The following is a 16,733-nucleotide window of genomic DNA, read 5'->3' as shown; positions in this document are numbered from 1 at the left end:
ATTTAAAATTGACTCTTCTCACTTTGAGGGACATTTTGTTCTTGCATATTTGGAGCACCTCCATTTCTATTCCTTTAAAAAAAAATGCAGTTCTAAAAAAGTTTGAAAGTGACTGTCATGTGAAAATGGCCAGCTTTATATCAATAATAATAATAAAGAAGAATGAAACAAAGAAAAAGGATGCCTCACCAGTTGGAGGCATCACTTCCTGAAAAATGAGCGAGTCTACTGGATAAAATTCTTTACTTTCTCTCTTTTGGGGGGATTTTTTTTTTCTGTCAAGTGACCTATATTTGATAACAGCATAATAAAAGGAGAAATTCTATTTTTTGCGTGCCACCCTGATATTTTTAGTGGTCCCCATATGGCCACCCCTATGAAAGAATTCTGGAGGCGCCCCTGTCAGGTACAAATTTTAGTGTCCGTAAAGATGCGTAAGAACGACGGAAATTTAAGCTTCCTTCAGAATGGCCCAGGACAAAGAGTACATACAAGTTGTGTTTTGTGTTAAAACCCTCAGTGTATTGTTTTTTTTTTTATTATTTTTTTTCTATTATTTCACAGTTGTGTGTTCTGCCAGACTTGTTCAATTTAATATAAATAATTAATTAAAAAAATAATAATAATGCAGTGGCAGTGAGTAAGGTCGCTAAAAATATTACGACCCCTCAACTGCATCCTCGCATGATGACATCATTCTGCGACAAGCTTATGAACGAACTGAGTGAGTGTTCCTCAAAGAAGCTAAGCAACGTAAATTCTCTTTTTTAGGACTGATTCGCATCTGAAACTCGGAGACGACAGGTAGGAGAAACGCTTAGCTGTATTGTCAGCCTCGCTTTGGCAGCGTGGAAGGTTTATTTATAAAGCAGCGCCTATGTACTCAAAGGAAAATGATCAGCTAGCCACCCGTTAGCATCGTGCCGCTATGGTTTGACGAACACGTCACGCTCCTTTCAAATCTCTTGCAGTACATCGTGGTCTTTCTTCTAGAATCTAGAGCGACCCTCAGGTGTAATAGAGGAAAACTTAAAGACATATCTTTAACTCTCGAAATCATCTGTCAAATCCGGCCTGTGTTGCATACAGAAAGTAACACGGGTTGACTAAATACAAGCATTTTAGCATCAGCTTCGTCTTTTTGTTGACACATTCTTTCCATTTCGAGTCATGCTCAGTCTGAAGATAAACCAGCTGCTTGTTAACTTCAAAGGAGATAAATTCGTGTCCGACGAGTCAGTTGTAGTCTTAAGTTTTCAGGGTTTCACCAATACAGCATAACCACCTAATTCAGTACCGATTATAGTAATAGCGTTAGACTGCGAGCTTTGTCATAGCAGTTCCAGGAAACCCATTTTAAAACGTAACGTATACCCTCAAGAGCCAAATAAACCGTAGATGTGTGCTGATTTGTAGTTGTCCTAACTGGTATGTTAGCACGCCAAGCTAGAAATTAGCCAGAGATCTTGAGTCACTGTGTCTGCGGTGACTCCTCATAAACTTCACTGATTTGAGCAGTTTAAAACAGGACAGACAGATCTCCTTTATCAGCCCGCATCAGCTGTTCTGTTTGTGTAATGGTTTTATGTTCAGAGGTGTTTAACGTTAGCTCTGCTCACACAGTGCTGGAGTTGCTAGAACATTCTCCATGCTAATACCAAAGGGGGTGGCTAAACATATGGTGTGGTGGAAAGAAGGTACTTCCATGTCCCTGACGAGCATTAATCACTGTTGATACAAGGTGTTAATGTATCATTAATAGCATTATCTGGCAGAATACCCAGACAACTAAACTCTACGCCCCCCTCAAAACAGCAATATAGCAGAGGCTGAAACAAAGAAGTTTGTGCAATGACAATAAAGGCATTCCTTCATGCTGCAGAGATCAAATTCAAAATAAGCAGGTGTGATCAAAGTACATCAAAGTTAGTACTCAATCCTGGTTGATACCAAAGAAAGTAATAAATATAACAAAATGTATGCATGCATATAAATACATGCTGCATGTCTACATATAGAGAGTGATGTGATTTTAAAAAAATCAAACACGTCTGCAATATCTGACAGCTAATGAGGTTAATTACTGACCTAATGAGGTGTAAAAAAGGGCATTACTGATGCTGAGTATTTCAGAATTAAAGATGGGGTCTGCAGTTTGTGAGATAGAAAGAGTTAGAGAGCTAGCAGAAATGTCATGAGGGCAAAAGGCTGGAAACCTTTTCCTGTGACCCTTAGGCCTGCAGGCAGCACAGTTTTGAAAACAGACTGGTTTTTATAGTGTAAATACGCCGGCACGGCAACATTTCTGGTTTGGTCCGTACCGTGTAAGGTGTTTAACATAAATTCCTATAGTCAACTAAAGTTAGCCACACTCGTAAGCTTGAAAACTCTGGCTTTAGGCTCAGAACACATTACTGATATGCTATGTGCTTACCCTCTGATCTCCTCTTAGTGTTGTTAAAAGAAGAGGTTATGTAGTACATATTGAAACTTTGCTGAAATATGTTGCTCACATCAAATTCAAAGTTGGCACATATTCTTTTTAATGAACAAATGCACTGCACTATTTTCATATAATGCTTAAGCGGTATTTAAATGATTTGGATTTCATTGCATGCATTATGTACATTTACAGGGTTCCGGTTCTTATTGGAAACAAGGTTTTAGTTGCAGGGTGTCTCTCCCTCAGTGAGCACAGAGACGCAGCACCTCTGCCGCCATGACAGACAACAAACGCCTCGCTTTCTCCATCATCCAGTTCCTCCATGACCAGCTCCAGTCAGGGACTCTGTCTTCAGATGCTCAGGAGAGTCTCGAAGGTGAGTCCTCAGACATGAAGAAGAAGAACATGAAGCTGCTCAGTTCATTTCTCTCCTGACTCAGAATGCACACTTAGACTTTCTCATGGGGAATAAGTATGATGTTCAGAGTTTGTGTGGTTTGCTGCCGTGTGTCGTAGTGTCTTATAACCACGGACCAGGGATATCATAATGAATGGAATTATTATTATTATTATTATTATTATTATATTTGTTTTTATTACAAAAGCTCAAACTTCCTGTGACTCCATTTGACTGTGATCTTGGTCAAAATCATCACTGACTGTTATGCCAGCAGATCTTCTGACTGAGTCAGCTACAGCACTAAAAAAAAGTTCACTTCAATATTTCTTTCCACAACATATATACAGCAGCACACATAGCCTGGCTTCATATGTCTGAGTCTGGGTTGGAGGAGCAGCAGAGGAAACAGAAGTACAAATACTTCAAAATTAAGCAGAGTAACTCATTTTTAGGTATCTGTACTTTACTTGAGTATTGTTTTTTATGACAACTTTTTACTTTGACTGTCTACATTTTTACACATAATCTTATATTTTTTACCGCTTAAATTTACCAAATGGGTTTGTTACTTTGGGTTTAAGACGTTAGTCTGTGCCTTCAAAAATCAGACGGATTTGAGCCAAGTAGCCCAGTTGGGACCAGTAGCACATAAAAGACAGTCCTATTGGTGTATCCATCACCAGGTTGTATCATGTACAAAGAAATGAAAGAGGCTTTGTTTATAGAGCTAAGTGGAGCCGAACAATCCAGTGGTGTTCTTGGTGCAGATATCCCTAAGAGGAGCGAGCATACAGGGAATAACGTGTTAAGTAGCAGCTATTTTCAAATGCAGCGTTTCTGTAATTGCTCAACAATCATCAGTAAACACACAAACTGTTCTTGTGCAGTTTGTCATGGAGTGTGTTTGCTAGCTAAAGGTCCAGCTGCTGTATTTCTCAGGGAGAGAAAAGAATGAGAGATAACTTGAGTCAGAGATAGAGAAAGATGTAGGAGAAACAGGACAGTAGAGGAGGAAGAGGGGTTATCTTTGAAGGTAAGGACTGCCCGCTGACAAACTGATACTAATTGACAAGCTGGATATAAAAGCTACAGTGGGGCAAAAAAGTATTTAGTCAGCCACCGATTGTGCAAGTTCCCCCACTTAAAATGATGACAGAGGTCAGTAATTTGCACCAGAGGTACACTTCAACTGTGAGAGACAGAATGTGAAAAAAAAATCCATGAATTCACATGGTAGGATTTGTAAAGAATTTATTCGTAAATCAGGGTGGAAAATAAGTATTTGGTCACCTCAAACAAGGAAAATCTCTGGCTCTCACAGACCTGTAACGTCTTCTGTAAGAAGCTTTTCTGTCCCTCACTCGTTACCTGTATGAATGGCACCTGTTTGAACTCATCATCTGTATAAAAGACACCTGTCCACAGCCTCAAACAGTCAGACTCCAAACTCCGCCATGGCCAAGACCAAAGAGCTTTCGAAGGACACCAGGAAAAGTATTGTAGACCTGCACCAGACTGGGAAGAGTGAATCTACAATAGGCAAGCAGCTTGGTGTGAAAAAATCAACTGTGGGAGCAATCATCAGAAAATGGAAGACATACAAGACCACTGATAATCTCCCTCCATCTGGGGCTCCACGCAAGATCTCATCCCGTGGGGTCAAAATGATCATGAGAACGGTGAGCAAAGATCCCAGAACCACACGGGGGGACCTGGTGAATGACCTGCAGAGAGCTGGGACCAAAGTAACAAAGGTCACCATCAGTAACACACTACAACGGCAGGGAATCAAATCCCGCAGTGCCAGACGTGTTCCGCTGCTGAAGCCAGTGCATGTCCAGGCCCGTCTGAAGTTTGCCAGAGAGCACATGAATGATACAGCAGAGGATTGGGAGAATGTCATGTGGTCAGATGAAACCAAAGTAGAACTTTTTGGTATAAACTCAACTCGTCGTGTTTGGAGGAAGAAGAATACTGAGTTGCATCCCAAGAACACCATACCTACTGTGAAGCATGGGGGTGGAAACATCATGCTATGGGGCTGTTTTTCTGCCAAGGGGACAGGACGACTGATCCGTGTTAAGGACAGAATGAATGGGGCCATGTATCGTGAGATTTTGAGCCAAAACCTCCTTCCATCAGTGAGAACTTTGAAGATGAAACGAGGCTGGGTCTTCCAACATGACAATGATCCAAAACACACCGCCCGGGCAACAAAGGAGTGGCTCCGTAAGAAGCATTTGAAAGTCCTGGAGTGGCCTAGCCAGTCTCCAGACCTCAACCCCATAGAAAATCTGTGGCGGGAGTTGAAAGTCCGTGTTGCTCGGCGACAGCCCCAAAACATCACTGCTCTCGAGAAGATCTGCATGGAGGAATGGGCCAAAATACCAGCTACTGTGTGTGCAAACCTGGTAAAGACCTATAGTAAACGTTTGACCTCTGTTATTGCCAACAAAGGTTATGTTACAAAGTATTGAGTTGTATTTTTGTTATTGACCAAATACTTATTTTCCACCCTGATTTACCAATAAATTCTTTACAAATCCTACCATGTGGATTCATGGATTTTTTTTTCACATTCTGTCTCTCACAGTTGAAGTGTACCTCTGGTGCAAATTACTGACCTCTGTCATCATTTTAGGTGGGGGGACTTGCACAATCGGTGGCTGACTAAATACTTTTTTGCCCCACTGTACATGTAATGTCTTGATTTTTTAATCAAATACTATATATTTATGTGAAGCTTATGTGTAACATTCCTGCAAAATAGACATAATAATGATGCATTGCATTTATATAGTGCTTTACGAGACCCTCAAAGCACTTGATGCACGTGATGCACGAATGCATCGTGTCTATGAATGCATGTTGCATAAAATCCTGCCGTTTAATGCAGGATAAACAAGTTAGCTTGCTGTGCTGTAAAGCACTGTGTTGGGCTGGTGCACAACAGTTATTTTGTTTATGATCAGTATTAAGTCACAGAAAGGATGGCTTACAGGTTTACCCATCTGCCAAATTTCACTTTATCTCCTGACTATACTGTTATTGTGTCATTACAAGGATCAGCACAGGTTTACTTAGCTTTGGGCAAAAACAGCAAGTAGAAAAGAGCTACTGTTTACTCTGAAGTACATTTCAGAGCCTGTACTTTTTCACTTTTACTTGAGTGAAATTTAATCAGTACTTCACTTTTGTTTCACTTTTTTAACACAAGTCTCTGTACTTCTGCCCAGCAAAGAGTGCACATTAGATCAGTCTTTGAATAGAAATCTTGACCTAAAAACTATTCATTACTATAGCAGCCAGAGCCTTTAGATACTGGCGCTTCTTCATCATCCTCTTCCCCCCCTCTTTTCACTCCCAGCGTCCTTATATTGCATGTCACTAACTTTTGTAAACTCTCTAATTTTTTTGTTCTTTGTGTTCTGTTTTTATTTCACACTATACGGTGTCTTAAGACATCTGTTGTGTGTGCTGTAGAAATAAAACTGAATTGTAATAAATCAACAAGGAGCAAAGAGACCACTGAACCTGACACCCTTCACCTGCTGAATGCTGTTGCTCTGTGTTGTCCACAAAGATTATTAATAGAATCTGTGACATAGGGCAGGTTGGCAGTTTGCATTGCCATCACTAATTCAAAACTTGTGCCTGGTAGCCTGATAGAGACCAAATAGCTCACATAGCACTAGAGCTGGGCGATAGAACGATAACGATATGTATCGCGATATAACTTTTACTCGATAGAGAAATTAAACTATCGCAATAGACCTCGCCGCTCTTGTCCTCTTTTTAAAAAAAAAAAAAAAAAAAGGTCAGCCAATCCAAATTCAGTAGCGCAGAGCCGAACCAATCACAGCCGCAGCGTCACGTCGCGTGACTTGTTAGGTACAGCACAAGTGCCAAGCCGCACATGTGTATTTGTTTGGGAAGCAGCCAGCGCATAATGGAGGAAATGAGTGTGCCGACTAGAGAAATCAACCGAGCGTGACCGAAGAGAAAACAGATGATGGTTCCAACGCCGGAGAGATTGTCGAACGGAAGAGCCATAGAAGCTCCGTAGGGTGAAGGTATTTCGGCTATTTCAAATCTGACAAAAAACAGAGTAGCGTGCACTGTAAATGTGCCGAAAGCAAGTCTGGAAATACAATAAACTGGTGCATGCGTCACACTGTGCGCCACGTTATTGTTTCGGTGAAATGAATTTCTACAATACTGTTAATTCTACTCTCTGCAGTGTTTAAATGCTTAAGATAAGATAACCTTTATTAGTCCCACACGTGGGAAATTTGTTTTGTCACAGCAGGAAGTGGACAGTGCAAAAGTTATGAGGCAAAAATTAGAATACAATAAGAATAAATACAGTACACAACTGTACAGAATAGAATAAAATAAAATACTATATACAGTAGAATAAAATAATATACAATAAGATAAAAATAGAATACAAATACAAATACTATATACAACTGAGTAAAAATACAACGACAACTTACATATACAACTTACATATACACACAGTTACTGTCCCTCCACACATACGACTCGGTTCTGCTTCTGTGCCCCAGCTTTGTTTACTTTTTCCCACCGAGGCTTCTAGACTTCTGATTGGCCAACATTTCTGCACGGTTAGGAATCTAGCGCCACCTGCTGCTTTGGCATGTTCATAGCAGCGTTTTCCTTCATTTCTGCCTTTATGTGTGGACGGGATTATTTTTTAAAACGAAAACGGAAAATCTCCGTTTTCAAAAATACCCGTGTACGTGTGGACGTAGCCTCAGTCTCTGACTGGAAGCGCTAATTCGTCATTCGGCTTTTGTCAGACTAAAGTAACTGTTAAAACTGTTTGAAAAGCTCAGCTATACAACAAGGAGAGATTGAGAATTTCCTTTTAGTTCTCAGTTTATTTGATATTGACAAAAGTTAGTCAGTTTTGTCTGTTCTTCTGTAAAACAAACTAAGATTTATTTGTAGAATTAATATTTTGTTTCTAAGTGGAATTGACAATTTAGTCTGTTTCGTTTGTTCTATTTTGAAACTTAAACGCTTTAGCGGCTGCCTTTAGTGTAGTTTACAATATTTGCCTTTATTTATCTGAAAAAGTCTCATGTTCCTTAAGTACATCTACCCTGTTGAACTTATTATGGGAAATAAATATTTAAATAAAAACAAGCTGCTGATTATTTCACATTTTACTTGTGAGCAACGGCACATTTAAATCTTACAAATATAGTTATTTGGCTTATATCGTGATAGATATCGTTATCGCCTGAAATGAAAAAACATATCGTGATATGAAAAAATCTTATATTGCTCAGCTCTACATAGCACATGTAACACGTGCTGTAACACTACATGGATGCCGTTGAATACTTTCTCGAGAAAAACAAAACAAATGGTGTCTAGATGAGTAAACCATCACTTCAAAGTGTCCTTGAGAGGATAAAGAGTTGGTCCAATACGCCTCAATCAGTATGAAAACCTGATTGTTTCTCCTGAATTTGAGGTTCACCTAATGGCTCCTCCGTTACTCTGTCATAGACATTCTCTTATGATGCTCTGTTGTGGACACAAGACAGCTGCAAATATCTGTTGACAAAATTTATATCACTCTGACCTAAGCAAACCATAGTGGACTTCTAGACACAAAGTATAATAAAGGCTTCAGAGAGGGAAAGGCATTTATGCCACGGAATGTTTTACCACCATATCTGGCTATTCCAGAGTCGCTGTCCTCAAGTGTGCCTCTGAAACAGTTGGATCATTTTATCGACGTGTCAACCAGGAAACCCTCACAACACCCGAAGAGCTCAAGACAAACAACATCTGCATAAAGTCCAGTCACAAAATAGTTTTTTAACTAACTCTGTGACCTCAGTTAATCCACGTTTCCCCTCAGAGGATGGAAAAGGACCTCAGGCTCTGCCAGATGCTCTAAGAGAATACCTCACTGTGGGCCAGATGTACTAAATTGGGCAAGATGCCATGTGAGCACAATTTCCAAATAGCACTCATAGGTGTGTTTATTTTTACAGGTGATTTACAAAAGTTGTGCTTTCTTTTTAAACACTGTCAGTCAGTTCATTATCAATTGCAAAAAATAAGACATGCAATTTTTAGTAAATCAGTTTGTGTGCTTGACTTAAATACTCTCCTCTCTGAACTTCCAGAAATAGATGTGCAACAGGGTCAGTCACAACAAACCTCAGTTCCCATTCCCATTGTCCCATTGTGCTCTCGCAGTAAATATCAACAATACTTTTACACCAGAACCAAGTTTGCAGTAGTAAACCTGGCCATACGTGCTCCCAGACTGTTTGTTATCCTCCCCCAACACCTGATCCAACTCCCCAACAGGTGAGAAGACCTCAGGACACACAGGGATGTTTCTGATTCCACATCTTGGAGTAGTTGAAAGATCACGACAGATTGAATCGTTCTTCCTTTTGTGTGGCTCTTTTATTTTATCTTTTAGAACCAGCTTGTTGTTGACATGATCTTATTGTTTTTCAGTTGCTGTTCAGTGTTTGGAGACGGCGTTTGAGGTTTCCACCGATGACCAGAGTCTCGCGGTCCCCATGACGTTACCGGAGATCTTTACCTCCGCTACAGCAAAGGTAAACGCAGAAGACCCTTGCAACTTTCCAAACGGTTTGTTTTGTATTGCAGAGATGACAAGTCTGAACATTTTGGCCTTTGCATCAATGTCCTGCAGCAAGTCTGAGTTAATTTCACTGTTCTTCCAAAGCCAGAGCTGAAACGAAATGCATAATAAATATCAGTATTATTTGCTGTGGCTTACAAAAGGCAAAGTAAGCTATTACATACTGGTGAAGATCCAAATGCCATTCTTTAAACGTTTAAATGGAGCACTGGCCTTAGTGCAGGTTGCACCAGATGTTAATTTTACATGAGCATTTTTTTTTAAGTGTTTCTCTGTGATCTTGCACACCTGAAGAGTCCGTCTGTCTGTTTTTAATAGTTGTTTTACAGGAAGTCTCATTTAACCCAGTGTTTGTTTGTTTGACAGTATTCAGCTCAGTCGCAGGTCAACAACAACTCCACCCCAAACTCCCCAACAGAGGAACAGAAAGCAGAGGCTGAAAGACTCAAAAGTGACGGTGAGTCCAGGCTGGTGTGAACACGTTATCTAGAGCAGCTAGTTTGTCTTTGTGTTCATTTGTAGGGTTAAGCTGGTACAAGGAAGAGATGATGCAAATGAACCTGCAGCTCCTTGAATCAGGTTTTTGGAAAGCTGTAGGAAGTAACCCTTGGTTTTCCTGACACTCTATAACAGAGACTCACAGAGGCAGAGCAGATACATTAACTGGAAATACAGCAGTCAGAAGTAAAGTTACGTGATAATTTACTCAAGCACAAATGCAGTACTGTTGATGTAAGCAGGCAACAACAGTGGCCTCAAGGCAGGTTAATGATGAAAGCTAAAGTGCTGACTTCTGTCTAATCATCTATCCTCAGTATAGAAATAAGAGGACATGTATTTATTGTTATCTGGTCTTTACGTCAGACATCAGCCGTGTCAGGCCCAAACTCTGCTGCAGGTTATAAAGTCAAATGAACACTGCAGCATCACTGAGAGTTAAAAACTGTCTAAATTCTTTCATCTTTAATAAAATGATCAGCGTTGCTGCTTTACCAGGTGTAACAATGAAGTTTAACATCCAGGCATCCATGAAAACAGGATTTATTACATTTAACAGAGTTAGAAGTTAGCAGGAAGTTAGCTCGCTAGCTTCCACCTAAGCATGATATAGCACGTTCTGACTGAGAGATTTATGAATAAATTCAAACGTACAGCTCTGCTATCACTTCCAACATAAATGAAGACAGAAAACTAAACAGCAGTGACGTTTGTAGGGTTACTTAAGTTGGGTTAGCTGCTATATAATGATGTGCTACGTGATCACTAGCAACACAGCTATGTTAGCATAAACACAGTGAAGCTGGAGGATGAACGCTAACTTTTTTCCACTCGATAAAAGTTAACCTGAGGGTTCCTGATAGTTAGGGACAAATGCAGTCGCATGGCAGGATGCTGTAAACGGACCAAACTTCAGCAGGAGAACAACTGAGATAATCCATCCACAATACGAGGTTAGTCATTCATATACTGCTGCTGGGCTGCAGTTACATCGTAAGGGTTTAAACACTGAGCTGTAAAATGAACAGTGATGATTAAAACCGAGAGAGGCCGACAGTGATCACTGACTGTTTTTATGGGCTTGTTGAGATTAGAACAAGGTACAAAGTATTAAAACATGTTAAAAACACAACAGCCTTAATAAACACGGAGCAGTTTGGACCTGGAAGCAGGATTCATCACGTCATCACTTAGAGGATTAAAATGAAGTTGGGAGATTCCAGCAGCCAAAACAATAAATGCAATTAAAATAAAAAAATTAAGCTTATAGTAGAGTAGCTCAGTAAAATAAAGGGTAATGTGACAAAAACTTTACTTAATAAGGTAAAAAAAAAAATCATAAAAAGTGTCTGTAAAAAATAAATAAAGTCAAATAAATAGCTTAAAAAAAGTGAAATAGAGAAAGTTAAAGATAACATTTAAAAGTAAATATAAAAGTCTATGTTTCACATGATACTATAGCATTAGTATCTCTACACAGCAAAATACTAGGAAAAATCAGTGATGCCAAATGAATGGAATAAATATTGTGTAATAATAATTAATGCTAATGATAGCAAGGACAGCAAGTGAGAGATGACATTAGAGTGACGTTGCTGTATAAAGTTTATTGCACAGTGCTCAGGTGAGTGAGGTGTTTTTGTTCTTTTCTGTTTTCTCGACTGGAGGCAACGACCAGATGAAGGTGGACAACTTTGCAGCTGCTGTTGAGTTTTACTCGAAGGCAATCGCCATCAACCCTCAGAACGCTGTCTACTACTGCAACAGGTCGGTCAGCATTTCCTCAGCATCACTAAATATTTGTTGTTCATTTTATTTTAAAAACAGTAAAATTGTATTTGATGATGAACCAGAAACAAAAGAACAAACACTTTTCATGTGTTTTCACTTGTTTTGTCACTTTAGATATTTTTACATACCTTGTTACATAAAACCTTTAAGTTTGGTCCTTTAAGAAAACAAATTCTTCACATCTTGTCACATGACAATATTGTTAGAAACGATTTTTTCTGTGCTGTTTATGTTTGTTTTATGCAAATTCTCTGTTGCAGTTGTTTTGCTGTGTTCAGATTGTTGACGTTCACGTGAAGCAGTTAGTTTTTGTGTGTTTTTTGTGCAGAGCTGCAGCTTACAGTAAGCTGGGGAACTACGCAGGAGCCGTGCAGGACTGTGAACGAGCCATCAGCATCGACCCCAACTATAGCAAAGCTTATGGGCGGATGGGGTATGACAGCATCTTCTCTTTGTCTTTCATTGTTGCCGTGAAGCGATTTCACATTGACATCAAAAACATCTCACATGTAGAAAAAATGTCCTGTGTTTATCAGAGAGGAAACTGCAGGAAGGCATTTCTTTATTCTTAGGCAGCAGAGAGGAGCTTTCCTTTTACACCAAGGATGCGTCTCACAGCGCCACCTGCTGGTGTGGACCCGAGCTAATAGCAAATCTTGGTGTTTTTTTTTCCTATCAGCCTACTCTTTGACATGTTTGTGTAAAGTTTGGTCAGAGGGTTCCTTTGTAAGTGCGCATGTGCCATTAGCCTGCTGCCTGCTGTAACCTATAATTTCCTTCGGGATTAATAAACTATTTCTGATTCTGATCTGCACCCTGGACACTGTTGCATCACGGCTGTAGTTTTCTCCATTACATATACACGTTTATTTTTAACAGACGAATTAGCAACAAAGGCTCATCAGAGGATTGTTGTCTCTATGTCCTTTAAAATCAGACAGACTGGGGATAAAAGAACGTAAATGAAACCAGGTTCTTCGAACAAATGGATTCCACAAAGAGATCCAACTTAAAAATTTTCCTATAACTTTTATTTTCTTAATAAGTGACTTTGGAGCATCAGAAAAGAAAGCTTTCACAGTGTTTGGCTCCTTCAGATCTCAGGATTTATCTGTTGAATAGTAAAATAAAATATAAAAATTGTGTCTTCTTAAGATGATGAGTATTTATACTCTGCCTTTGTAAAAGTATTTTAGGAACAAGTAAAGTTTGCAGTTTTCATAAATGAAGCTCTGTGCTGAAGCTGAATATCTTTGGATTTTGTGAAGCTGGTCAAATAAACAAATCTTGTTTTACGATATTTATGAAGTGTTTTCACTGCCTTTGGAAGAAAACTGTCAGTTATTAAACACAAGTGGCAGATTTACTGAAAATGAAGGTCAGTGCTGACTGCAGCCGTAAAACCAAAGTCAGCCAGCACAAAGTTATTTCCACAAAGTTTTTACATTATTTATTTATTTATTTTTAACCAGTTATACAGGAGTTTGCAGTTGTTTAAGTAGACAAACATGCAGCATTAGAGCATGAAGAATGAAAAGCTGGAAGCTCCTTGCGTTCTGTTTTCAGCTGTCTCTGGCCCTGACTTGTCGTCTTGTGTTTCAGTTTGGCTCTGGCCAGCCTCAACAAACACACAGAAGCAGTCAGTTACTATAAGAAGGCTTTGGAGCTCGACCCAGATAACGACACCTACAAAACCAATCTGAAGATCGCAGAGGAGAAGATGGACACGTCCAGTCCGGTGAGAAGAGGCAGGATGAGGGATCAAATTTCCGACTTCCCGACAGCACTGTGTTTACGTGAACCTGTCTCTGTTCTCTCAGACTGCAGGGCTGGGCGGAGTCGATCTAGCTGGTTTGCTGAGTAACCCCGGCTTCATGAACATGGTGAGATCTGAGTGTTTGGCCTGTAACATTTCTAAGCGGTCACGGAGTTTTGGCAGCCATCAGAACCAGTTGCACTCGTCAGAGCTCACAGCTAATTTTCTTGTTTCGGTTTCCTTTAAATCACCTTTTCTGCTGCATCGAACCATCGTACAAATGATGAGACCACATTCTAAGAGTTTGCCTCTAATATACAAAAGCACAAAGTCATGTGACTTCAGAAATTATTTTGATAATAAACAAGCAAGTGAAGGTTAGCCAGCAACATGCTGCATTGGGTACCACATTATCAGTGTGGCTTACTTTAGCAGAAAGAAAGCCAGTTTTGGGCAGTGAAGCCAAGCTCAGTTCATGGAAGCCACACAAACTCCAACCTGAGCTCTTTGTTTGTCTTTCTGCTGACACAAAATCGAATCCCGTTTCATGCAATATAGTTCTTTGAGTCAATGAGGTCTCCTGATTTTGGCAAAATACGTTATCGGCTAACTTTCCTAATTGACAGTAAACATGTTGGTGCGGTGTAGGTGGCTAACCTTATCTTGCTTGCTCCTGTAAATGCTAGAAAAAATCTGGTTTTGATAGCATTCACATGCTATTGCTATTTGGTTATTTTCAATAGTAAATCACAAATCTGTATGATGGCCAAATTTGCATCCTCGTCAGAACCTAACGACCTTTCAGATGCAGAAACTGTAACATGCCTATTAGTCCATACAGCACATATAATGCTGGTGTGTGTCTTGTCAGTTTTGGTAGGTAAAACTCACTTGGATACTAATTTCTAAAAGATACATGCACACAGCAACATAATGAGTTCTGTTGACTCAACAGCCACGCATAGCATTGGTATAGTAATGTTTTTTATTTTCTCTTAATTACAAGACACTCCTTTAAAGAAGTGTAGAATTTCAGAAATGACCAGAAAAAACCACAGACACATTTGAACAGTGATTAAATTGCAGCTTACATAGACAGTGAGAACTCTGAGAATTTATCAGCATTGCTCATTATTTTTAATTTAGGTATTTACAGTTTCTGTTTCTACTCGGTAAATTTTTCCATCCTACTCTTGTCTCTTTGCAGGCCTCGTCTCTGATGAACAACCCTCAGGTTCAGCAGCTGTAAGTCTGTCTCACTTCATCTGAAATCCATTCTTCCTCTGTGGTTTTTCAGAGTTAACTTCCTGTCCTATCTTCCAGGATGTCCGGGATGATGTCTGGAGCGTATGGTGGACTGGGAGGTGGGGGCGCTGGAGGGGGAGGAGGTGCAGCCCCGCCTCCTGGGGCTGCACCAGCAGCTCCTAGTGCTGCACCAGCAGCTCCTAGTGCTGCAGCACCTGGAGATTTATCAAGACTGATCCAGGCGTACGTACCAGAGCACAGGGACTGTATTTTAAAGCTGGTGGTGTCAATGAATAACAGGTGATTTTGCCTTTCTGTTTGCTTCTGCAGAGGGCAGCAATTCGCTCAGCAGATGCAGCAGCAGAACCCTGAACTCATCGAACAGCTGAGGAGTCAAATGCGCAATCAGACACCCAGCTCTGGGAATGAGGAGCAGCCGTGACCCTCGCATAGAGTAAATACACACTAATTCAGTTTAACACACCACAGGTCTTACTGCTGTTCTTCATCCACAGTGTATGAGATGAGCTTCATCCGGATGGTGTCACAACCAGTCATGCATGATTGCATAGTTCATGCAACATAGAAAAGCTCAGACAGTGAAGTTATTTAATTACAGTCTGTGTGATGTAAGATTTATTTTCCTTTCTTTGCGTTTTTGGCAACTATCATAAAAATGGAACCACAGCAACAAAGACATCAAAGTTTAATGTAATGTTAATGTATCCACTATTGTTCCTGGTAATAACTGCTATTCGCTGAACTCCTGCGCATATTTACAATCTTAAAGTTTGTTCTTAGCACAAACTTAGAGCAGTAGCTTAAACTTAGCTTGTGTCTGTACACATGAAACTGAACCATAATCATTGTCATTATTTCCTGTAAATGGTTTTTTATCATGTCAGTGATCACTGATCACAATACAGAGCAAATTTGCTGGAGAGCTGACGGCCTCCTGTGAGGCCTCAGCGTTGGTCACAATGTTTAGGCAAATCTAGCAGTGCCTTCACCTCGAACTCAGAGCGAAGTTTTGAATATCTGCCTGTAACAGCAAACATACTGAGGAGGAGGAGGACACTGAAAGCTGGAATTTAAAAAGTCATATGCACTATAGCACACTGATCTATGAGATAAAAGGGATTCTACATATTTTTCACCTTCAGCTGTAAAAACATTCAGTTAAAATATATATCTCTGCCCCGATAGCCTGTGTTTAGGTGAGTCCTCATAGATACAGAAAAACTAATAATTGAAAATACAGCGTGACCATATTGATCGTGTAAGACTTTTACACTCAAGTACAAAAAATGTGTTCTTCAAGACATGAAGATGTTCATAATTTCATGCTGTAATGTGGAGCTGTGACTTTATTGATTCTCCTTTTGGCAGGGTTTATATTTTTGTTTCCTTATTTATTTCAGGTGGGACGGGTTTATGGAGGAGGAGGAGCACGCACTGTCTGACCTGTTTTTCTTTCTGATCTGGATCATAATAACTCGGAGGACTCGAAAGAAGTTCTGTTTTTCCATCGCTGATTAATTCCTGCATGAGAGAGAGAGCGCAAGCGAGTCCTCCCTTGTCTTTCAGGAGGCACGTCACCGAAAACTCCACCCACTTCCTGCAACTGTGTGGTTTTTAGATCAAATGCAGAATAATCAGAGAAGTTCTGATAGGATATTGGACACCAGATGTTAAGCAACTGTAGAAACCTGGAAAGTCTTATCCTCTAGAAACTACACAGTGTACCTGTAAATGCATTTTTGTTGTTTTTGATGGGTGTGTCAGAGTATGAGTGTGTATGTGTGTGAGGATGAGTGTCAGGGTTAATTTAGTGTAAATGAACTAATGACTCCTCGGTCACACGAAGCTCTGAGGAGGCACCAGGGAGGCTGTTTGAACACAGTTTAAATAAAAAGACCATCTCAACATTTTA

At 40.0% G+C, this 16,733-nt stretch overlaps 1 protein-coding gene across 3 annotated transcripts; it reads left to right on the top strand.

Moving 5' to 3' along the window:
• Positions 1 to 685: 685 nt before the first annotated feature.
• sgta (small glutamine rich tetratricopeptide repeat co-chaperone alpha) lies at positions 686 to 16,733 on the top strand. 3 transcript variants are annotated; one of them, XM_086263476.1, is made up of 13 exons: positions 2,685 to 2,819; positions 8,746 to 8,863; positions 9,017 to 9,203; positions 9,360 to 9,463; positions 9,877 to 9,967; positions 11,676 to 11,775; positions 12,128 to 12,232; positions 13,402 to 13,537; positions 13,620 to 13,682; positions 14,763 to 14,800; positions 14,879 to 15,043; positions 15,131 to 15,254; positions 16,222 to 16,733. In XM_086263476.1, exons 4-12 carry the CDS (start codon positions 9,425 to 9,427, stop codon positions 15,240 to 15,242), a joined length of 849 nt encoding a protein of 282 aa, XP_086119602.1. In that variant the 5' UTR covers positions 2,685 to 2,819; positions 8,746 to 8,863; positions 9,017 to 9,203; positions 9,360 to 9,424; the 3' UTR covers positions 15,243 to 15,254; positions 16,222 to 16,733. The 3 variants fall into 3 exon arrangements, with proteins under 3 accessions (XP_086119601.1, XP_086119600.1, XP_086119602.1); XM_086263475.1 differs by lacking the exons at positions 8,746 to 8,863; positions 9,017 to 9,203 and adding an exon at positions 686 to 724 and having other exon boundaries at positions 2,636 to 2,819; XM_086263474.1 differs by lacking the exons at positions 8,746 to 8,863; positions 9,017 to 9,203 and adding an exon at positions 692 to 804 and having other exon boundaries at positions 2,636 to 2,819.

Source organism: Aulonocara sp. 'chitande type north' Nkhata Bay, linkage group LG15 (genome assembly GCF_057382095.1).
Source record: "Aulonocara sp. 'chitande type north' Nkhata Bay isolate Kocher_YH1m ecotype deep benthic linkage group LG15, A_spYH_male_GT1.1, whole genome shotgun sequence".
NCBI classification, from domain to species: Eukaryota; Metazoa; Chordata; class Actinopteri; order Cichliformes; family Cichlidae; genus Aulonocara; species Aulonocara sp. 'chitande type north' Nkhata Bay.
This window is presented reverse-complemented; position numbering and strand designations above follow the sequence as displayed.

Coding starts and splice junctions, on each gene's coding strand:
- sgta (XM_086263475.1), top strand. CDS start 2,720: ATGACAGACAACAAACGCCTCGCTTTCTCCATCATCCAGTTCCTCCAT. Junction 12,233..13,401: donor AAAGCTTATGGGCGGATGGG/GTATGACAGCAT, acceptor CTTGTGTTTCAG/TTTGGCTCTGGCCAGCCTCA. Junction 15,044..15,130: donor TTATCAAGACTGATCCAGGC/GTACGTACCAGA, acceptor TTGCTTCTGCAG/AGGGCAGCAATTCGCTCAGC.